This window comes from Acromyrmex echinatior, chromosome 10, assembly GCF_024713525.1.
Source record: "Acromyrmex echinatior isolate Ae372 chromosome 10, ASM2471352v2, whole genome shotgun sequence".
NCBI classification, from domain to species: domain Eukaryota; kingdom Metazoa; phylum Arthropoda; class Insecta; order Hymenoptera; family Formicidae; genus Acromyrmex; species Acromyrmex echinatior.
Genome location: NC_141861.1, coordinates 4695982 through 4721563, shown reverse-complemented (window position 1 = coordinate 4721563; position 25582 = coordinate 4695982). Strand labels below are relative to the sequence as shown.

General features: G+C 33.3%; 1 protein-coding gene across 3 annotated transcripts in view; it reads left to right on the top strand.

The window, feature by feature from the left end:
- Positions 1-597: 597 nt before the first annotated feature.
- Positions 598-25582, top strand: part of Atg16 (Autophagy-related 16) — a 408498-nt gene continuing 383513 nt past the window's right edge. The window contains exons 1-8 of one of the 3 annotated variants that reach the window (XM_011065883.2): positions 598-1099; positions 1436-1694; positions 1798-1960; positions 2123-2211; positions 3230-3277; positions 3967-4102; positions 6041-6146; positions 11210-11352. In XM_011065883.2, the coding sequence (XP_011064185.1) occupies positions 967-1099; positions 1436-1694; positions 1798-1960; positions 2123-2211; positions 3230-3277; positions 3967-4102; positions 6041-6146; positions 11210-11352 (1077 nt within the window). In that variant the 5' untranslated portion in view covers positions 598-966. Of the gene's footprint in view, positions 1100-1435; positions 1695-1797; positions 1961-2122; positions 2212-3229; positions 3278-3966; positions 4103-6040; positions 6147-6174; positions 7645-11209; positions 11353-25582 lie in introns of those variants that run through there. The other 2 variants (XM_011065884.2, XM_087410139.1) reach the window with 2 other exon arrangements.

Here is a 25582-nt window from a genome sequence, read left to right as displayed (position 1 = left end):
CTGGTGAAGCCAAAATATTGGCTAGAAACAATGAAAGGTGGGTTTAATCTGGCCAGAAGAAAAATGACGAACAGAATCTATGCAAGATGTGTAACACTAATCTAAGTATGTAAGGGATATATGAATGTAAGCCTACAAAGTTTCTTTAAATACGGGAGGGTATACATATGGGTGTCGGAGACGGAAAGATGCGGTCTCGAATTAATCTTAATTACCGCGTAAATTAAATTTTTAATAAAGTTTTTAAATGGTGAAAAAAACGACTATGTCTCTACTATACAGGATAGAAGCAGACTATCCATATAGAGGGTATAGGCACTCCTGTGGATGTAGTACGAGCAACCACAGTGAACCACATCTACTTTTGTCAATTCAATTTTATCAACAGAATCAGATAGTGGATATAGTTATGTAGGTCCCTAATCGAAATCAGATGTTTTGGCGATAATATACGGGGGATTTCGACGATAACAGAAAAAAGGCCGACATGAGCTCTCTTAGATTTCTCTCTGGTCGATACAAAGCTCTAAAACTGTTATCGATAATCTTCAAGTAAAGAGTATCGATTTCACGCGCATATCGATATATCGCAATATGGCAGCATGTCGATTGCAATCTACAGTAATGCAGTATCGATGCGCACAGCGATAGCAAACAATTTCAAAGTAGCAGCATAGTGTTTGGTACTTTTAGGTTAGAATAGCTGTTTTCATAATTAAAAGTATTTTGCTTTGATACGACAATGTCGCGCGATCATCACGAGACGTTCGGACATTACACGCTGACCGATGATCGAACGTAACTTCACCGGATGGAGTTACTCGTCACACATGCGGAGGGGACTGTCGTGGAGTGACGGTCTGTCGAAGAACATTATTTGTGATCTCCTCATTAAAACGATCCTGATTAAAGTTAAATCATTGGTGATCTCTTATTTCAACGGTGCACGTGGATCTGTCGAGAGAAATGACCTCAAACGAAGCAGCCGTGTCGCTCGGTGTTGCCCGAGAAGACATCAACTGGCGGAAAGATTTGATTTCGCAATTACGCGAAAGAAACAGATCGCAAACCAATTGTTTTGCAGATCTCATTAGCCTACGTAAGTTTTTTGTAGATTTATTATTAAGTTAAGTCGATTGGATGCAAGTATCAATCCATAATTCGTCTTTGAACACAGAAGACTATCCCTTTGTAGTTGTTGTTTACCATGTTGACCATGTCTTATTTGATTTTATTTACAATTCGTTGTTTTATTGTCACTTGATTGTATCTCACTGATTTGCTTATTTTGTTTAATCTTCTATAAAAAGTATCCACTAGACTAGCTTAATAATTTATTGGTTCTATTAGCTGGGTTGGTTCTACTAGCTTGTAGTCGTTTACTTTAATTTTAGTGTATAAATTGATTTGACTATATTTCTGTTACATTTTGCAGACAATAGATTATTTGAAAATACAAATACATTGCGAAATTCAAATATGCAATTGACAATTGCAAATGAGACTCTTCGTCGCGAAGCAGCCAATGGTGGTATTGGCATGGGTGGAAATCCCGATCTCGAAGCTAGACTTTTAAAGCAAGCGGAAGAATTGGCAATGCTGCATAAAAGGAAAGGAGAACATACGCAACAAATAGTAGATCTCAATAACAAATTGCAGGAAATGACAAAAGAACTTCATGGAAAAGAAGCTAGGTAATTTATGATTATAATCTTTATCCATAATTATGTATTATTTATTAATTAATTTTTATGAATTTATAAGATTTTCTAATTGATCTATATTTGTTTTTTTCAGTCTTGGAGAAAGTTTGGAAGCTAATATTAACTTACGTTTAGAAATAACTAAATGCCTTGCTAGAGAGAAAGATTTAGAAGGCATTAATCAGATGCTCAAGGATGAACACCAAGCCTTGCAACTTGCTTTTGCATCTTTAGAAGAAAAGCTTAGAAAAACACAGGTACGTTATGTAACATTTTATTCTTGTTAAAAATTTATATATTATACTTATATATCTTTTACATTGATAATGGAAAGCAGATTATTTCTTGTAGACATTGATATTTATTTATATCACTTATTTATACTATATAATATTTATTTGAACTTTCTCAATTTATAGGAAGAAAATCGACAGCTAATCGAGCGTTTAATAAAATATAAAGCCAGAGATGCGGAAAAGATGAATGAAGAAAATGATAACTTTTTAAGGTAAGTGTACATATATTAAGTATTTATTATATTGTGAATTTAGAAACTGAACAAAAATCATTCATATTGCTTTTTCATATTATTAATAATTTGCGAAAAAATAATTATAAATTAATGAATTCTGATTTGCATTAAAATCTAGCATATTACGCTATTTTTGCAGTTAGAATTGTTTTTGTAAAATTAAGAGCAGTGCAGTATTCATTTTCGCTATTATTTTGATTGAATGTATTTTTATTTCTTGGCTATCTTTGTATATGCAATATAAAAACTATTCTGCATGCTAATTATTTTGCGCTAGTTTATAATCTTGTACTTGTAGTATAGTAAATGTATTTCTGCTTAATTATCCAGCTTTTAAAGGTTATTCTATTTTTCTGCACTTTAGTTAATTTAATTTTTATGTATTTGTATAATGTTTATGTATTGTAGTACAGTTTTGCATAAAAGGGTGTTTAGTTTACCTGCAACATAATCTTCTGTCTAAAATCTTTATCTTTCTTCGACACTATTTTCCTATAGAATCTCTACTTTTTCACTAAATGGATGTTATTACTTCTGTCAGAGTACATACAATCTTGTTCAATTTTAAAATATTGTTTAACTTATTTCAGTGTAAGATCTAAGCTTCTATGTATAAATCTTTTCAAGTTTGTTCTTATATAATTCAGATTGTTATTAATTAAAACAGCTAAAATGCATGTTACAAATTTTAAATTTTATACATATGAATTATATATTTATTATTGTGATATGCATTCTATATTCTATAATAAATCTTCATTTAATTAAAAAAATTAATTTATATTATAGGAAAATTCAACACAAAATTTTTTGAATATTAGCATACAATTAAATTTATACATTTATATTAGTAATAGATTTTATATTAATAATATTTTTAAGAGTCAATATGATATTCATTTCACTATTTGAGCTTTCCACAGAGTATACACAATATTCAGTCACTTTAGGGCTTTACACAAGCACTTCACACTGCTTGACATTTTCGTTTCAGTTTTACGAGCCCAACAACCTTTTTGATGCATACCTTATCAAAATTTGGGTAAGTTTGATGAATTGCAGTGAACATTCCGCTTATGCCAAATTATAGCTTTGGGATGGTAACTTGAAGCTACAGACTATATTGCACTTTGTATCTTATGTACTTTATCTGTTGGTGACATTAACTATGTAGCATGTATATAATATGTTTATATATTTATAATATATCGTATAAAAAAATGAAATATTGTATATATGATATAAATGATTGTATTACGATATAAATTCTTATCTGCAATTATTCGTGCATCAAATGAAAGATGAAAAAGATATAATAAAAATTACTTCATAATACTCATAATCATATAAAACAAACTTGAAAAGATAATAAAATTTTTTATTTTTCAATCTAAATTTAAATATATTTTTTCTTGTAATGTTTTCATAAAAATATTGAGATTTTTTTCAGCGAAATGAACATTCTGTAACAATACTATTACTTTAAATTATTTTATAGATATACAAGAAGAATGAAAGACACATATTAAACAAACAAAAATGCATTATGAGATGAGACATATTCGTTTAAATAACGAATAACATAATATTATATAATCTTTTTACAATGGTGTGAAAGAAATCGTAAACTGTATCACCGTTGTTACATACGCTTAAGTTGCTTTGCAACTTTGTTGAATGCTTATTGAATATTGCATATACTTAATGTATATATTTCTCATTACACTACAGGAAGAGACAAGCAAAGATGCAAAAGGAATTGGAAGATGCAGCACGAGATACGCGACCTGTTAGTCCGGATCGTTTAAGCTTAAAAGAAGTTGCTGGTCTTCCGACAGCAGTGCCAACGAAAGTATCCGTAACATTTGTACGTTTAATCTAAAATATATTATATTTTTAATTATATTGTGCTATCTTATCGTAAAAGCATTAACACCAATCTGTATCTGACATTCCTAATAACATTAAAACATGGGTGTGCATGCTTTGTGTATTACGAATGGATTTATATTGAATATACAGAATATATATTCAATATAAATTTTATATTAAATTATAAGATATTGTTCAATTTTTCACATGTCTTTATTTTTACTTTAATTACACAAAACAAATAGACAAATATTTTTTTCTAGATTTATTTTTTGATACATGATATTTCTTAAATATTAGATTATTTGTTTCTCTTTTACAGCCAGTTACACCTTAAAAAGTGGTGTAGGTTACATGCTGTGGTTGTGACGTTGCATGAACGGCTGTGTATTATACATACTTTGCAATGTGTATTCAACATATCAACCATGTTCTTTAGTTAATTTATTTAACATTATATTTAATTAAATTAGAAAATTGACTAGTTTCTTTTCTCAACAGAAGAATGACGTAGAATTTTGAAAAATGGATGTACTCTTCTATCAATTGAAAAATAATCTATTAATTTATTTAGTAATCACTGAGGCGCGCTGAAATAGGAGCTCAATTTGAAATAGGAGTACATCATTTTATTTGTATAGTTATATTAATATAATAATAAAGAATTAAGTACATATATTAAAATGATTTTTCTGTTTATCTATATTATGAGTTGTATTTTTTACTTGATAATATTCATTATCATACATTACATAACACACTATACATATACATTACTACAGTGTATTAAGGCCGTATTCAAATATACACTACCAATATTATAATCTATAGTATACATTATACATTACATGAGCTATAGATTTTTAGTTTGGATAACATAAAAACACACACACACACACACACACGCAAGCAAGCACGCACGCACACACATATGAACATGGCCTAAGATGTAATATCAGAGCAGCATTGTCTTTTAGATATATTTACGAAAAACAGTATTCGCGGAATGTAATATGTATGTGATTGAAAGCCTAATATTATAATTTTTATCGAAATTAGATTAAGTACAAATATTTTTAAAATATTACGAGATGCTTTTATTAAGTCATTCAATAATCTCCAAATCCTGAGTCTTATTCTTTCCATCTTCCTCGTCTTTATTATTAGCTTTCATAAATATGGTTTAATATTTTTTTTTATTTAATTACATTTTTTAATGTTTTATTTATATAATTATACATATATGATTTTTTATTCTTAAAAAATATACATATTACAATTTTTACAATTTATTTTTTTCTTTGGACCATATATTTTGATATACAATATGCATGCAGAATGGTATACAGAATATGTTTAGTGTACCGAATAATTATTGCTTACTTAAACAGTTAAATTTGTAAAATAGAAGAGGCATTGTATACAGGATACATTTTGCAAGCTTTCTTACAAGATAGTTCACACTAACAAGGTTTGAACAAAAAAGTTCTGTTATTTCCTTTGTCTGTTTTATTTATAGTATATTATGTCTAAAATGTCTTATAGTAATGTTTAAAGCGTAATTTAAAGAAAATTTATAATAAGTTTTGAATTTCTTTTTATATTTTGTAAAATATCTGTTTCCTGCTAAAAATATTTTTTTAATATATAAGGTAAAGTTCATGATGTTTGCTATTTTTAATTTAATAATCAGGTATTATCACGTTTTAATTATTAATGAAATTGTTTGTATGTGAATAGAAAAATGAAATATTTTAATAATTACAAGTAATGTATAATTAGTATACTGTTGGATATTTTTAACTTATGTCTTGTGATATTGTCATGCACTGTACGATCAAATCTTTGTTGTAATATTTATGCAATAAATTGAATGCATGGAAGATATCTAGCAATTTCATATATTAAATACTTATAAAGTGCTATCTTACAGAGTGCCCATGAGGGAGAGGTATTCGCTGTTAAATGGTCGCCTACTGATAGAATATTGGCTACTGGAGGTACTGACAGGAAGGTGAAGCTTTGGAACATTAATAAAGGTAAATAACAGAATAATTATGATATATTTTTTTAATAATACTATTAAATTTATTCATCTTGTTTTTGTTTGAAAAAAGTTTGAAATCTAATTAAATCGGAAAATTAAGAATTGTTCTATAGAAATTTCCTTTTTTTTTTGTGCTGTCACATGTCGCTCTCCTGCTTCAAAAATAACAACTGAAAAAATCATATTTGTCGAAAAAAGGAAAAATTCTCTCTCTTTCAATCTAACAAAAAATTATTTATTTATATGGTATAAAATAATATTGGCAAAGAAAATATATTCTTAACATGGTCAAACGTCATTTTTGTTATTTTCATTTTACAATCCTTAAAAATTATCCTTTTTGTGTTGTGATGTTTTTTTTAAAACTATTCTTTTTGAGTTGTAACAATTTTTTTGAAATTAAGTTATAATAATTTATCTTTGATGATTAATAAGGTAATCTTTACTTAACTCATGGTAATAACTTGAAAATCATATTTTTTTTTAATTGCGTCACTTTTAAAGTTAGGGAATGATGTTATTTATTATATTTAATAATTAAATAAGAAGTGATTTAATACTAAAGTGATGAATGATTTATTATTATTATTGTAATTTTTTAATATTAATCATTCTAAATTTTGAATGTATAGAAAAACAATATTTTATCTATTTTTATGAAACTTTAATAATTAAGCATGCATGTTTTGAAAATTTTATTTAATTAAATTTATCTATTGAATTAAAGAATTTTATAACTTCCTTCAAATAAAGCATCGTTTGCATTCATTTGAGAATTCAACTAATTATGTAATTTTGATCTTACACTTAGTATGTTCCGTCTTGGTCTCTAATTTCCCTGATTTGCATATAAAATTTTAAAGCCTTGTGTCCACGATGCTAAAAATCACTCTGATATCTCTCGTATCAAATGTGATTTGTTAATTCTATCTCTGTACGAGATCTCGAATCGATTTCTAGCATCGTGGATACAAGACCTTAGGAAAACTCGTTGAAGGTTATCGCGAACATTGCCGATCGTCGCAGTGAGAAGAGTGTAAGTCGCAATTTAAGGTGTTAAAATGCGTGTGGAAAAAATTGCGATTAGTCGGAGCATTCACGCAAGTAAACGACATTCTAAATGCGTAATAATCGCGAATATTGCGTTTGAGCATTGCGAGCGGTGGGATGACATCCCGCCAAAAATTTATCTACAACTCGTTTTATTATTCAAATTCTCGCGCATCAAATTGGCGCGCGATGACGCAGCATTTAGTAAACATGGCGGGTACTGTCCTTCGCGCTCGTTCGTTTGGTGCCTTCGCGAGACATTTTCCGCAGTTTTCCTCGTTTTCCTTATTCCCGCGTACGCAATTATAAATCTCTGATGTGTCCTCCTCCATATGATCATAAAGAACGAACAGTTTTTTACCGAATTGAATGAATCTTTACGAACAGAAGACGAAAATGTTCGCGAATTTATGAGAATGTAATCCGCTGCGTACTTGCAGGTATATTGTCTCTATTCTCATAATTCTGTAATTCTTAACAACTCTTAACAGTAACGATATCGTTATATTGTCGTTTCGCTGCTTTTTTTACACCATGAAACCTGCGTAACGACAATGTAATGATATCGGCTATGTTCGCTTTGACGCTTACAACGCTTTAAGCTTCATTTCATTCGTGTTATTTATTAAATATTAAGGACAAATGATGCTCACAAGTGCTGTAAGCGTTAAAGCGAACACAGCCATCATTATTGTTATAAAATAGGAGCTATAATAGCGCAATTATGCAATTTATCCACTTAACAGTTCTTTGAAGGACATTCTTAAGATATTTCTTGGACAATTGTGTTGTGTGGGTATGATTTAATTACCTACAGTTTATATGCGAAAAATTATTTTAGCAAACAGGATAATATTGGAAGATCTTGCACTGAATCTTGCAAAAAATTATTTCTTCGATTAAATTAATTAATTTAGTTGTTTTTATTTCTTTAGTTGATTGTATGTATTTAAGGCCTGTATTAAGTGCATCAACTATAGTAGGATATGTTGAAACAAACCTATTGTTTCTGCTTTTCGCTTTCTTTTTCTTTCTAAGTACACTAAAGAAAGAGAAAGAAAGCGAAAGACAGACAACATGTTTGTTTCAACATGTCCTACTAAATTAATTTAAATATTTTATTAAATTAATTTAATACGTCTTGATTTGTTTCGATAAAGAATGTATTTAAGTATTCCATATTATGTTTGACTTAGGCCCGACTTACTTTGACTTTTAAGCAAGACTTAAACATACACACACACACACACACACACACACACACACACACACACACACACACACACACACACACACACTCTCTCTCTCTCTCTCTCGTTTTAAAGCGAAACAGAGACAGAAACGAAAGTTTTAAGCCTCGCTTAAGATCAAAGTAACGTGGTGCAATCGGGCCTAAGTCAAACATAATATGGAATACTTAAATACATTCTTTATCGAAACAAATCAAGACGTATTAAATTATTAGGTGTTGGAATTAATTCGTAGCGTTTTTTAATGAAAGAATGTTATTTATTTCACATGAGCATTAAAAAATACATTAATGAAAGTACTTCACTTGTAAAACGCTACGAATTAATTCCAACACCTAATAATTTAATCAAATGAACAATTTTTTCTTTAGTGTACTTAGAAAGAGAAAGAAAGCGAAAATCAAAAACAATAGGTTTGTTTCAACATGTCCTACTATAGCTTCTATTCACTCTAACGTGTTGGAGCATATTGGAGCATGTTGGAGTATGCTGGAGCATACTGGAACATACGACACGAACAAACTAATGGGACAGAAAAGATTTTTTTATTTGGTGATACAAGTCGATGCAAGTATCGTTTTACCTTTGTTATTATTAAATGCCAAGAAAGATAATAATATTTATATCGATTTATTAAATGGAAAGCATCCAGAAGTGTAAAGAGTAGAGAGAGGTTCTTAATATCTAGAAATTTCCATTATGATTGGTAAAATAACTTAAATCCATGTCACACTTTATTGGAGATTGAGGATTGCGAATTGAAAATAAAGTCCAGTCTACATTTGTAAAGCCGTAATCAGACTAGAGATTGAATTTGAACTGAAATTTAACCACTCAAAGCAAAATTCACTAAACTTGAGATTAGTTTTCTTTTTTCTGATTGGTTAAATTTCAGTCTCATTTTCAATCCTAGTCTGATCATGGCTTAAGTGATTGTAGTTGTAAGAATTGACCAATCACAGTCTAATATCCTCCTCATATTTGACTATAAATTGATCAATTTTTACAATCTTAACCACTTTTAACTACAGTTACGGGATTGTAGAATGAGCTTTAAAATTTAATTAATCAAACAAAAAAAGATTAAAATTACCTGACTGGTAAAATTCTAATCTGTAATTCGCAATCTCCAATGCGTAGTGTGATACAGGCTTTAAGGATTGTGCACAATGAAAAGAATAGAAAACAGAATAAAGAACAGGGGATCGATTGTGTATCTTGAACGAAGTGAAAATTACAAAAGCGAATTTTCTAGAATATTTATAATTTTATTGATCATTACCTATTGAATTTATTTTCGTAATTTTTACTTTATTTAAAATCGAACCTCGTTCTCTATCCTTTATTCTTTATTCCTTTAATTGTGCAGAGCTCCTTAAGACTTGCTTTTCAAAGCAAACTCGTTCATCTGCATTATGCAGGTTCTCGTCACAGTTTTGTCGTCTATTAACATCCGGTACGTGTAATACATCTATTAAGGTTCCGTTTGAATTAAGGTTTTTGCTTATAAACTCGATCGTATTGACGAAAGTGACTTCCGAAAGACTGATATGTAATTTAATTCTCATGATCTTTTCTCTGATGGATTTATTTGACATATCCGATGGACAAAGGTATTAATATACATTACATATTGTTTCTTTACTCTAAAGTGACGCAGCTAAAAAATTTGATTTTTTTAGTTATTATGAATGAGTAAATAAATGAAGTAAAGTTATCCTATCATCAATTAATTAATTTTATAAAAATTGTCAAGATTATCACAATTCGAAAAGAGTTTTTAAAAATCGTCATAACTAAAAAAAGGATGGTTTTTAAGGATTGCGTGAAATATTAAAAATGAGATTTGATCATTTTAAGAATATATTCTTTCTACAAACATCATTTGATTAGTCAATAAATTTTTAGTTTTTCCTCTTTTCTGAGAAACATAATCTTTGAGTTATATTTCTTTTGAAGTAAGAGAACGATATTATTTATATATTTATCCTATTTATTTATTGATCAAAGGTAAAAGACTTTTTTTGCTCTTACAACGTTCCGTTTGGAACCTGATTTCCGTCGGCATCTCGCCGTTCCGTTCTACGCGGACGGCCGCGATATCACTTTTTCTTGAGAAATTCCCCGCGATCCACTTAATGAAGTATATTAACGAATCAACAGGTTACTTTGCGCGTCGTTATAGTTCACCTTTGCGACGCATACTAAAAGCTGCCCCGTCGCTTCGAAATCGTTTCATCGTATTGTAACGTAGCTGCGATCGTACATGCTATAACGCTCTCGAATGTAATCCTCTCTCTCCGTCTCCTCTTACAAATTAGATGAAACATTCGTCCTTATTGTACGGGTTATATCCGCTTAGCTCGAGGTCTGTTATTCTAGATCTACACGCATTCTCCATTTCTCGGCTTTGTTCTGCGCGCTTCTTCATTACTCTCCTCTGCTTCTATCTTTACATTCTCTCTCTCTCTTTCTCTCTTTCTCTGCCTGCTTTGAGGTGCTTATAACTTGCTCCCTTTGGATTGCAGCGCGGTTTGCTCGCTGCCAATTAAGCCGTCAGGGCATAAATTTAATTAGTCATATTCAGAGACTAACGCGCGGTATAAACCAAGCGGAGAAAGAGAGGCAGGTATAGAATGAAACGGTCGTGCAATGGGAACCAAAGTAATTGATGTGGGCACGTAAATGCGAAGAATTAAACTCAAACATCGTTATGTAGCAATATGATGACGTATCCGTGAATATTCTGTTACAGATACATCGGAAAACAAGGGCATCCTCGTTGGCAGTAACGCTGGTGTGATGTCGGTGGACTTTGATTCAACAGGCACGCTTATTCTTGGAGCATCCAACGATTATGCGAGCCGCGTCTGGACCGTCAATGATCTTCGCCTAAAGGTAAGTTTTTGCATCCATTATTTCTATATGTGCTTTTAACGCACATCCAAAAACTTAAATAACTAAAGAATATCTAATTTGTAAGACATATCTTTATGACATATGGTCTTTTTCACGATTATTTTTGCGTAAATGTAGATTTAATGTTCGAATAACGTCATGATATAAAGTTACAATGTTCAGTTGAACTGTAGGATCTCGTTTTGTCTCGTGACTCTTCAGTTCTGTTATATAATTGTCGCATACATAAAGGTTTGCGTGATAAATGAAAGAAGGAACAAGTCCAATATTATAAAAATTGATTGCGGGCTAACAATGAAATTGACTTCTGCATTTCTATCAGAATATTTGCAGAAAACTTTTTTAGGTAGAAATTTATAAAAAAATTCCTATAAAACGCGAAGGAATTCAAATATAAAATACAACGATCGCGCTTGTAATATTTAGCGGATAAAAGAGACGTATTTTTAGTATTTGCTGAATGTGAAAAGAGTAATAAGTGACATAGTAAACGTTTCAGAAATCATTTATTAGGAAAAAGGGAATTTTTGAGTATTATTCTTTTATTTCGTTTATTGTGTAAACATCGCTCATTTCGTTTTTTTCATCTAAGTTAATATCAATAACTATTTAAAAGGCTTCAAATTCCCGAGTTTCGATCATTACTCAAATGTATTGCTACTAGCTCGTAATTATACCACGATTCTATGAATACTCATGAAAAGCCGAATGTATTAGCGGCTCCATCCCTCTCACAAAGAGATAGGGCGTTCCGCGTCCGATACTCGAACGAAATATCGAAAATTCATCTGACAACGCTGAGTTTGCAAATTTTTTTTAAATCCGCAGATTACGAATATAGGTAGCGTAGTTTGAAATTACGCGAAAAGTCATAAATAAAACGTCATGGACCACCGCTGACGTGTTCTATTTTTTTCTTTTTTTACAAATATATTTTTTATTTTCAAGTACTCTTATCAGATTATTGACAAGTTAGATAGAAAATATAATAAATATAAAAAAGATAATTATTTATTGTTTATATTTATGGAAAATTAATTTATAAAATATCAATGTCCACAAAAAGAGCTTTGACTGATTAAAAAAAATTTGTTTTTATAAAATAATTTTTATATGTCCTTTAAATTAATTAATAGAAAGAATCCTATTTTTGATTAAAACGAATCTTAATGTTAATAATACTAAATGTAAATTTTTGCAAATATATTATTTCAGTTTTATAAACTGCGTGCCGATACGGCTTGTTGGTCTTGAAACACAGTCGCAAATTGAAACTGAAATTAATATCCCAAAATAGATTGAGTGTCCATTTTAATATTATAGTGATGATAGTAAGCATCTTAAGAACTTGTAAATAATTTATTGAAAACTATTATCTTCGCCAGAATATTTTTCACAATAAATTATTTACAGATTTTTAAGTTGCTTGTTAGCATCAATATTAAAATGAACGATTAATCTAATTTGGAATATTAAGCAGTAAGATTCGCTTTGATCGAAAAATAAAATTATTTCTATTAATTGATTTATTCTCGTTAGTCTAATTTTGACTTATAATTGTTTCTTGAAATTAATTTCACAGAAAATAATTTTGAAAAATTGAAAACAGCATTGAAACGCCACAGATATTTTTTATATTTTTTTATTTGCAATACTTTGCTCTTTTAATCAACCGGGTGTTAGACTATAAGCGTACCTATGACTGTACTCAATCAAGCTTTCATACTGTATTGCGCGAAGTATAAAAAGAAGTTACATTAAGATGGAACAAATGGCCTAACAACTGCAGTAATGAGACGCGCTCTCGTCTCTCGTCTCTCGTGAAAACCTGATTGGCTGTACGGACGTGTCCCAGGAAGTGCATAAAGGGATGTCTCGCAAAACATGCATTAAATTACAGGTCTGTTCCGTTGGCGAGACAGCCCGTGAATCTACCGGCTGTAGAATATGAAATTTATCGTCACCTTCTTCCCTCGCGATCTATTACCGTGCAGCTCATGTAAATCTGCTACGTTGGCGCGATCGTAAAGCTAATGGCAATGCACAAAAAGTCAGTCAGGACCGAATTGCTTCATGAACTTTACCGCGGATCGTTACTCCTGTTCATGTATAATATCTATGTATATTTTGAAAGGCGATCCGTCTTTTTAACCCCACTGTCTAAAGTTTGCTTGCTCTTTTACTCTTTTCTCACCGTTGCCACATTGACTTTCTTCAACTATTTTTCCGCATTCTGCATCTTCTGTTCTGAAAATATATTATTGAAAATTGCCATGCGAGAGACTAGTTGATCATTCCAGGAATGTTTAATAATTGTATATTGAATATTAAATCTCATATTTTAGCAATGTTTTCAGTAATAATTGGCAATCATTTTGATAATTTTTAGATACTTTCTGTGGAATTATACAGACTATTCGAGATAATATTTATTTTTTACGTCGTGCTACGATTCTCATGTTGCGTATTGAGTCACGACAGATTAATTACATTAAAACAATTGATAAGGATTAGACAGATCGTACAGTATACATTTGTAAATTGATTTTTATTTACTGTGTTTGTTAATCTTTTATTAGTTTCTCTCTGAAAATACGTTCATTAATTACTTTACAATTATATGCAATCAATAAATCTTTCAAGTATTTACTTTGTAAAACCTTCCATTGTACTTGCTACAAGACCGTAGCAGGTATAAATGGTCAGTTTGATCGCGAAAAACAGTACGTTATATGTATAATAGAAACTTTGGTTACATGATGCGTGTCAAATGTGACGGTCAAAGTTTAGTATATGACAGTAAATGCTTGATCACTTCTAATGTACGCTATTTCCTTTGATCTACGCCCGAAGCCGGGCTCTCGTATGTAAGAACTTAAGTACATGGTTTGTCGATAGTCGGCGGCATACGCGCGCGCGGTCGTGTATGGAGGAGTAATCAGGGATGATCGATCGCGATGAAACTTTGAATCCCACGCCGTACGTATGTCCCGACCCGCGCACCTCGTTACTTTGATAGGATTGTCAGAGTGTCGCACTGATGTAACATGATTAAACGCTGGGAGCAACCGGCGATGATTGTCGGCGAAGTCGACGGGAATCGACGAGAGAGAAGCTTCTGCTTCTCGCAACCAGTTCTCGCAACTCTAGATGAGAACTCAACGGTACTTTGATTTGTGCCGTATGTATATGACCGAATATCAGCTGGCTCGGTCTTATCGTAAGCATTTCTCTTGCAAAACGATTGAAGTCATCGACGTCTAATCGATTCGTCACGGTACGTTTCCAGAGACACATAAGTAACTGATCGTTGAGCGAACGTTAATAATACCGTATGAGAATTTCGATGAGTCTCCCGTCGTTTCTACACGAGCTATCGTCGTGGTTTCAGTATATCCAAGATAAGTTCTCTCCTCGATGCAATTACACCGCGTATTCACGTTAGATCACGTGACAAGATTCGGCGAAGATGCTTGTTGGTTCGCGAGGAAGCATGGAGCGAGAAGAGAGAGATTGAACCGATACACTGTACAGTCTAACACTGTACCAGCCACACAATTCCATTACATCCTCGATGCGTCGTTCCCTGACGTCGTTGTACAAGTTGCCGCTCGCGCTCAAGTGTTCAGCCTTGCAGTAATCGCCGTTTACAGCGTTGCGGTTTATCGGAGGAATACAATGTGTAATATATTCGCGCGCGAGCATACGTGAATCGGCGTATCGCTTGCGTATCGCTTGCGTATCGTTTGCGTATCGTCGGGTGTGTTAGACGTGATTATTCGACGCGTCGTTCGAGAAATCGTAGCTGCCGTCTCGCGCGCGAGCCGTTCGTTGTTCCGTCCAATCGACCGGATCCTTCGCTCACATTTCTCCCTGTCGTTCTTGCTCGCTTTTTCGCGCACCATTCGTGAAACAGGCCTTGCCGGGAGTCTACTGAACGGCGGCAGTTTCATTCCGAAGATTGGTGGCCAATGGCGCGTAAACTCACGCGGGAAACAACACGCGGTCTCTGAGGGATTCGAGCTGTAACCAGTCTGTAGGTTATTCAGGCTGAGAGGTGCGAGAGCCGACCATCTGATGTTTATTCTCAAGTGCTCTGTTTCGAGAGTACGTAATAACATCTGTCGATCTTAACGAAATGCGGTTTTTCCTACGAGTCCCTGCCGTTGCGGTATCCGCGACTCGTGTCTGCCGATCGTTCAATATATCTTTTTATGGATATATTAATCCTGCGTTTTACGCGACATAAAACTTGCAGAAGATTGTTATAATATTGTGGATAAATTCTATCTCGATAGAATGTAAATTTTTTTATTTATAATATGCATTATCTTTTTTTTTGAAATTTTCATTGAATAAAATATATCTAGCTATTTCCCTTCTGAGACAGTAAATTGTCCATATATTATAAGAGTGCAATGTGCTAAATCATTTTGGCACACATAATTTAATATTTATTTCAAAAATAGAAAGAAACATATTTTTTACGCTGTTAAAAATAAAATGTTAATTTTGTCTTGAAGGCGTATAGCATACTTTCTGAAACAAAAAAATGTTAATTTTTGCATATCTCAGAAAGTCTATTATACGTTTTCAAGTTTAAATTAACATTTTATTTTTTACAAAACAGTCCACTAATATTATAATAAATACTACTAGTACCTATTTCATACTAATGGAAAGGGTTGGTTTATTTCACAAGAATTCCAATAAGCGACAATCTATCTATTAATAAAAGAACTAACATTTTTACTAATTTTATTTTAATTTTTTTTTAGACACATTAATATTAGATATGTACAACATTATGTACATTTAATGTTTAATCCATAAGAATCGATATATGTATATTGTTCCTACCTAGATTATTATTATGTAAAAATCCTTGTACCACAGTGTAACGATTAAGTTCTATAATCTATTTACGTGGTTTAAGTAAAGCGGTGAAAATTTCGAGCCTTATAATTCCAGGGCGGTAAGAGGTATTAATGCCAGATTATCATCGACCATGAAAAATGCATTACCTCATTGAGGAAAACTCGAGACTTTTGCCAGAGAGACGCGACAGAATGGCTGTTCAAGATTCTTTTCTCCGATTTTATCTTTCTTTTCATCGTTTCTTTCTCAGGAGACGATACACTTTCTTCTATACTTTCTAAATTTTATTTCTCGCCATTGTTTGTCGCCCCGCCAGCAAGGAAACGACGCGTTAAACGAATATCGATGATGTCGGTGAGTACCTGGCCAAGGCGATAGTAGACTCAATTTCGTGGCAGTGCGGTGGGGTTTCCTTGTGTGCCGCCATTTCTATTGATTCGCCGTCGGTGTCTGCCGGCGGTTTCCTGGTTGTCTGACATTGGTGAACCGTCATACTTCCTCCAAGGCGGCTCCAATCTTCTCGTAAAGAGAGACGTAATCGCTCGTACTTTCCGTCTTCCGCGGCGTCTTCGTGCTCCTCATTACACGGTACCCGTCTTGTCTTAATCTTGACTAATGAGTAACAAGCGACGCTGACGACCGAGTCCGATGCTCCGTAAATCGAATAACCAAGAGAGAGAAAAGGGGAGACACTTTAATTGCTGTACTTCAGTTAATTCGATCGAATCTTCCTTTCCGGAAGTTATAGCATCCTTCGTGGACGACATTGAGATCTTTTCAGACTGTACTTGATGATGTTCTATTTAATAATCTATAATGTCAGAGGTAACTGTAATTGTTCACTTAAACAATATTGAATTGTTTTTTAAATACTCAATATCATTATTTTGCTTCAATGCATCAATAATTGAATGTTGTGATCTTAAAACATACAAGTCATTAATTTTTTTTACGTTCTTTAATAACTGCAATTTAATTTGACATGCTCAGTAATAAAACAACGTAATTTTGGAATGCATAACGTGGTTTTTTGATTCATAAATATTTCGCAAGGGAATTAATTACTGGGGAATAATTATTGTTTCTTATAAATATTCCTTGTGATCTCTCGGCAAGATTACATTATATCATAGTAACTAATTGTTTCATTATTATGATGTGAATATCATCTCTTCGTAGAGCACCAGTTCCCTCTTTCATCGTTACCCTTGTTCTCGACGTAGTTATGTGCTCATCTCGCTTTAATCTCAGAGTCACGATTGTGCCTTCATTATCTAATCTGCTTATGGTTGAGTTTCAATTACGTGCGTCGGGATTCCACTGTTTATGAAACGCAGATGGTAGGTTTTGAGCGGCATTTATGGCGGGAATAATACGCGATAAGCTTCATGAAAATTTATTCCCGTATGGTTAAGGGACACGATGCGCCGAGGATTTATCAATTTCAAAGGGCAACGTCGCTCACGAGACGTCGGGACGGGCTGCTTAATTGCGGACTTCTTGACGTCCGATCAAACGAGAAAGAAGAGGAATATCTCTTGGCGCTCTCATGACGACTCTAATAATCAGGCTGTACGGCCAGGTCTGAAACGTTAATTCAGAAAACGCCGAGGCGCTTTCAGGCGTCGTCCAATAGGGTAATTTCAGGGTAACACAGTGGGCAGCAAGCACTCCACGCTGGTAGCCCTCTCCGTTCAAAGGCATTACTTTCATGCCGACCCCCTAGTAATTACCTTGCGAAATTACCGCATTTACATCCCTAATAGGAATAGGTGGATACAGATAGGAATGTCGGGTATGCCGCAGGAATATCGTATAAGAAGGAAAAAAAAGCACTGGAATTAACCTGAACCTGAACACGCCGCCGCGCGCTGTCCTTGCACAAGGGCGATCCGGTACGGAACATCTCGTGCGCTTCTTCTTTTCCGCTATACTCCCTTTTTTCTCGCCGTGCTCGCTCGCAGCCAGGATGGAGAGAAGCGGTTGGCTATCAATTTTATCGAATTAAGACCGGATCGAGCGTAACGTCTATTAGATCGTACCGTGCGCAGCATCCGCACGGCGAGAAAGTAGCTTCGCCTTCGTTTCTCATTCGCGCTCCGTGCCAGTTGTTATTCGAACACGCATTGAGAAGCGAGTTTATTTTCCTGATATTATTTTCGCGTTTAGTAAACATCTCAGGAATGATATACCGAGTCTATAATATATATTTTTCTTTTGTTATAAAACAGAATTCTTGAATAGCGCGCAAATTAAAGTGGATATTTTTTTACAATTTAAAATGTATAATTCTCTGTAATTCATATATGTGGGATTTCATTCCATGAAATATTTTCCATTAGTTTAATTAATTACATAAAGTAATATAAAGTTAAATTATTTAATATTTATATGCTTGCCGTATTCTCCGGCTTGTATGCAAAATAGTTTAAAGCATAAAGACAGAACATATTTATATGGAGGACAGATTGCACCCACGTTAATTTACGCTAGACAGGAAAGACAGTAATTATTTGTTCTTGCAAAGTTTGATTAGCTCGACAATGTTAGCTTGATACAAGTGATATATCGGCGCACACGATGTTGGGAAATTGCTTACCGTCGACATTTCCTGAGAGTGCTTGATCGGTTGACTCTCCCTGTCCCATTAGAGGGCGTGTAAACCACCTTACCGTATATTATATCACGCACACATACTCATATCTTATACACGTCTCGTGTCATGAATGATAAAGGAAGAAAAGCATTCGCTTGCTTACTTTGTATATCACAACATTATTTTCCAATATTCACTATAAAATAAAGAACGCCGATTTGGCCATAATATAATGCTTTATATCGCTCTTTTACTTCAAAAATGACATAATTTAAAAGACGTGATTTTTAAAATTATTATCATGAATTAGTTAGGTGAACATTATCCCCTATCTGTTATCAAAAGTAAATTAACTTTTGTTATAACTTAAAAAGGATGGTTTAAAAAAATTGTGAAAATCACTACAACAAAGAGTGATTCTTTTTAATGATTGTGAAACGAAAATGATGAAAATGGCATTTGATCATGTTAACCTTTACCGGAAAGGCTTTACAGGAAAGTCATTATGTAGTGGCGCTGAAATAGTGTCATATTTTGAAATAAAAATGCAATAAAATAATGAATTATAACAAATCTTACTCAGGAAAAGCTATAAGATTTTAAAAATAGATTCTTGCTCTTCACAGATTTAGAATATATTCTTTTGCCGATACTATTCGATTAATTAATGATTTTCTGTCAAATTGAAAAATAAGTTTTCCTGTTTTCTGATTGACTTTTTGAGTTACTTCACTTTTGAAGTAAGGGAATGTTACCTGAATTTCGAGAGAAAGATAGAGAGAGAGAGAGAGAAAGGGGGGGGGGGGAATGCGAGATTATTACAGATTTCACGGATTTTCTTCTCATAATTGCATGTCGCTTGATAAATTTGAATTTACTTTATTTGGGTAAAAGTTTGATTAACTTAATTTACTATATAATTGACGATTAAATTAAAGTTCTATATATATATATAATATATTAAAATAAAATTCTATAAAATAATTCAGTACGAAAATTTTATTGCTCTACTTTTAGTTGCAAAGCTCGATTTATTCAAAGAAAGAGGAAGGAACTATTTATTTGCAATCAGTATCATTTGTATCAGTATTCGAATAGGATGCAAAATTCAAACAAATATATAAATATGATTTTTTGAAAATTTAGTTTGATGCATTTATTTCTATCTTGGATATGTATAGACTTCATCATAAACGCGAATCGAATTACATTCAAATTTGCGTCCAAAAATGTTGCAACTTCCATGTTATTCGCTCGCGTGAATGTTTTGGCGACGATCCAGACCACTGCTAACGAAACGGTACGCTTATCCTGAACAATGTACGTGCTGCGGCGAACAACCTGTAGATATTTGGCGAACCAGTTGTGATGTCAGGAACGCATGCCGAGAATCAGGCTCAAGTACGCTGGAACGAGTGGCATTTTTTAAAATCCTGAAAGCGAGAATTTGTCGTTGCGACGTCCGGCGTTTTAAGTGTACTTTTTCACTGACAAACGCAGATACAGGCATACATAGATGCACAGCAAACACACTCACTCACACACACACACACACACACACACACACACACCAACACACACACACACACGAAATATGTACGTATCTTATGGTATAAAGGGACCAAGACCTGCGAGCGCATTTTATGTCTCACATTTTTCTTACACTTCTTCATACTGCTACTTCTCTGTTCTTCATGCGGAAACTCTTGATTCTGGAAGTGCAAAGAGCCATGCTATTGGATTGATGCTAATTAGTATTTACGTCAGTTTTCAAAAGTACGCCCGTATCTTTCTTTTATCGCGTCAAAGTGAATCTTAACGTATAATATGGACAACTGCGAGCTGAAATACGTCAAGTACACTTCGACGATGTATGCGCTTCCGGGTAATGCGTATTTGTAGCTTCAGACGAAAATGCACTAGCACCTAGCATGCATGTTATTGGTGTGATGTATTCGCGGATACTGTCGTTGTCGAGGACCACATGTTCGTATAGAATACGCTGTGTATGTGTCTTCCGTGTTCTGTATCGATCAGGTGCTAATTAGAAATTAATGCCCGCACTAGACTTGAATAGCTTTGATGGTGAAATGTAGCTGATCGCAATTCGCTGCCCATGATTGTCGGTTGCGCGGTTTACGATCAAACGCGAAACTCTAATTACATTCTCACGTGACATAATTATGTGGACGTGGTTAACAATATTGAATATGTGTTTTCTTTATTAGTGAAATTTTTCTTTTTGATATTAGAACTATATTTTAATACTTGCATTTTATTTTCGAAGATAAACATTAAGAACTATTCTTTACTTTATGATTAGTGTGTCTTATAATGTACAAATACACATTGTTGAATAATTTAGATGCAATCATATTCGTAGGATTTGTTATAATTAATGTCTTTGTATCTTCAAGAATATAATTGCAACAATCGAGATAATCTCAAACAACTCGAACATCTATCTTTGAAGTTCTTTCTGCTAGTCATTTAATTCTGCCAATTTTTGTTCGATCAAGTAACGAAAGAAAAAGAATAGAAGGGAGTTGATTCTTTAGACACGCTCCAATTACGATGTCTAAAGATTCTGAAGAGATTATAGATATAACACAATTATTACTTCTGATCTAAATTGGATTTAGTTTAATTCAAGATTCCATTCTCCAGAGAGCTTTACCCACTCGCGTGTTCTGACCACATAAATGCACCGTTGGCTGCAGGTTAAAACGCGTCGCGAATCTTGTACGTAGCTTCTCGTTGCAGATAAAAGCGAAAGGGTGAAATCGGCTGGAAAGCACATGCTTTTACACTTTTGACTTTAGCCAACGTACCGTGCTCTCGTGTAGTATTGTGCATAGTACAACACACTGTTCTCCGATCTCATGTCTGATATTATACATCCGCTACGAGACGTTCAGTGCTATACAATGTACTCTCTTAAAAACTACTGGATATAGAAGAACTTAAAAACTCTTTGACACTTCTGGTTTTGAAATACACATGTACACTCCGCGACTGCATTCTCAATGGATATGAAATACGTACTATAATAAAAAAAGGTTTGCTCCAAGGATAAATAAAATATAAGTCTATATGAGCCTCCGCGGTTGTTGATGCATAAATAATAAACCCATAAAACGAGATACAACTCGCCCTATGGATATATTATTTATGCACCACATTTATACAACTGCGGAGGCTCATATAGACTTATATTTTATTTATCCTTGGAGCAAACTTATTTTTATTTTTATATTAACATATATTTCTGTTAGTATACGCATTTTATCACAAGCAATTGGAATATACTTATCAAAAATACATGTACACCGAGATAATCGATACTTAGAAATTTTTAATTTGCGAATAAATAATGTTATATGATAGGCTTAAGACGACCTAAAAATTTTCAGTTTTCTTTTATGTAAGTGTCGACAAGGCAAATTGTGCACGAAACTATTTTCGATCTCGTCGATTCGTATCTAATGAACCATCGAGATGTTGGCTCGTGGTATCTATCGCGTACGCGATGGAAAACTTCTTGGGAGGAATTTAATTAATGGGACACGGTTTGTATGATGTTATTCGAGATGCCGCCGACCACTGCTTTTCCTCCCTTCTCTACTTCAGATATGAACTGAATTTAAATTAAAAGTGTCGAGAACTTTTAGCGGATGACTTTCAACACACTAGACTGAATTCTGAGCTAATTAAATTCAGAGTTTGACATATTCTGAGTTTTGTGGTTGCATTGTATTTGTGATTTCAATATAATTTTGACAAAAACGTAACGTACATTTTTTAATTAAAATGTTTATCTTATCTTTTATATATGATGATTAAAATTTATACACATATTTATAATTTATCCGCAAAAAATAATAAACTAGTATTATCAAGTAATAAGTCAATATAGTATACCGTGTATTTCATCAAATGAGAGTTTAATTGCATTTATTATATGGATAATATTTATCACCAAATTAATTTATACTTACATATTCTTTATACTATATTCTTTATACACGTGCAAATATATAAATGACACGTCTCCGATTTTTTATATTTAATGTCACATGTGACTGAACTGTTACATATTTTGTAAACCCCGTCCTACATATATATCCAACGTAAACGTAAATTGAGAATCTGTCAGATATTGTATTAAACGTATAGGGAGACTGATGGATTATTGTCTCTGTTCATTAACGTGGACAGATTCTGATATTTTAGTTAGCGAATATGGAAAACGTCAAAACGTTGCAATGGCGATACGCTCGATTTTGTCGCTAACTATAACGGATACCTCGACGGCACCTTAACGTCGCGAAAAATCGCATCGATCTATTTCTGATTTAACGGATTGACAGGCGAAAGATATAAATAACCGACCCAAATCTCGCACCGTCGACACCGTTTGGCGTGTCCATTTAATCGAACAGACGAATGAGAGAAGACTTGATCGAATTAGACAAAAGGATCGTTATGCCGTCGGAAGTAATTGCTACGTGAACGAAGGGGGAAAAGGTTAAAGATTATAATTAAAGTCGAATCTTTGCGCAGAACAAATGAGTTAGGGAACGAGGGAGAGAGAAGTGATCTCTTCGTGAACCAGCGTTGCTATAGTTACGATAAAAGCGGACAATATCGATCGAGAAACTGCGCTAGACGAACGCACTTGAGCTGTGCCGTTAAATTAAAAGGAGAAGAATAGCGTTTAATGGAAGAAATGATAACCAAAGACAGCGGAAGCAGGAGCAAAGAGAAAAAGATAATTAGTTAATTCGCTGAAGTATAATTAAGTGGAGATCGTTTAATCTCTCTACCGATTTCTCTCGTTTCTCGTCGGTCAGGCATTGGCATTCTCACCAGATGGAGATGAAAGAAAGAATGATGGTCGCCATACCCGTAGTTTTGAAATTAATAGTGATTTTGTAAATGTCGCTTCATCGTATCGGGCGAGAAATTCAGAATTTCTCTCAAATTTCGATAGGAATCTGTCGACCGAACGACCGAAACGGTCGAAGAGAGTTCACTCGTTTTGAGAACGATTCCAGCAAGATGGCGGTGCGAATGATATATCGTGAAATACAGGAAGATCTCGAGGACTTCATACATTTTCGGTACGGAACTCCCGGGGTTAACTCGACTCGTCTGTGATGAACGGCGTGGCTCGGCGGATATCTCGCACTGAAATCGTGTTAACTCTCGAATATGGGTGCCCGTGATTTCAACAGTCAGCCACTCGGGAAAACCGAATCTAATTTCGGCCTTTCTATGCCCACCCTTCTTCTACATTCGGTCAGTTCGATTCGCGATTCGAAAAGTGACGATTTGAAATTGTTGGAATTGTTACAGAAGTTTTCCCAAGAGTTTCCCCAATCAAGTTACTGCACAATTAAGTTTAATATAAATAATGGGATTGAATTTTAAATGAATGAGTAATTGTAAATAAATGAATGTAAAACGATTTAATTTACTCTGTGACGAAGAAATAAAAGATGCTAATAAGTTTAAAATATCTATTTCGCGGATGGATTTAATAATATTATATACACGTAATTAACACAAGTAAAATTAACAACCGCAATTGAGGTAGTTAACTCTGTCCGCAACAGTGACTTTACGATCGACTCCGACTTCTTAGCACTCTTGTCCTGACTTAGGATTAGTTTGGGAAACCCGAAACTTTAACTAAAATCGAAACTCTAACTAACTTCTGCCGACCACGATCTGCCGAAACTTGAAACACGGACGTATCCTTACCGTGTGCAAGATATTTCGAAATATACGAATTGCATTTTTTTCTCTTTTCTTGAAATAAATCAAAATCTATATTGTTTGATACTTTTATTAAAATTCTAATGATAATTGTATTTTTAATTGATACATAGATTAATTCGGCAGCATTTATAATATGTGATTTTTAATATTAGGTGTTGGAATTAATTCGTAGCGTTTTTAATGAAAGAATGTTATTTATTTCACATGAGCATTAAAAAATACATTAATGAAAGTACTTCCCATTACTTGTAAAACGCTACGAATTAATTCCAACACCTAATAATTATAAAGTTGAAAATGAATATGGATAATGTTGCCTTTTCATTTTCTGGATGTGAAGAATATATAATTATATGTATTATATTAATTGCATATTTTCAATTTTTTTATATATACGATCCAATCAATATACTATTGAATAAATATTAATTTTTTTTCAACGCGTCTGAGATACAAAGCGTATTTTTTTCTGAATTAATTCTATTTGAAAGTAACAGAGATCATTTTTTTTTCGTTTACATGAGATTACTGTTAGAAATTCAATTTCGTCAACCGTTTTATTTTTGCATTTGAATAGGATCAAACGCGATGGGCAACTATTTCCTCCGTGCTTTATAACATTTTTATGATGTTGAATAAAAATCTCACGGTGTCGCTATTCCTCATGGATGAGAACTTTGCACGTCACCGTCGCATCGATTTGTATAAAATCATACGTTGACGCATCTTTCAATAATGTTTCGTCTCCTAAAACCTGACGCGCTTCATGTGATATTTTATGTCTCAAGGGAGGTTTTCAAGTGAAAGATGTACAGGAAGAAAGTCTTAACACCACACATGAGAGTGCACGTAATTCTTCGCTGCGATGCTGCTGGAAGGAATTATTTTTTCAGTTACGGTAAAAGCAAGCAGCAATAGTGCGGTTCTTTGATCACATAATTAATATCAGCT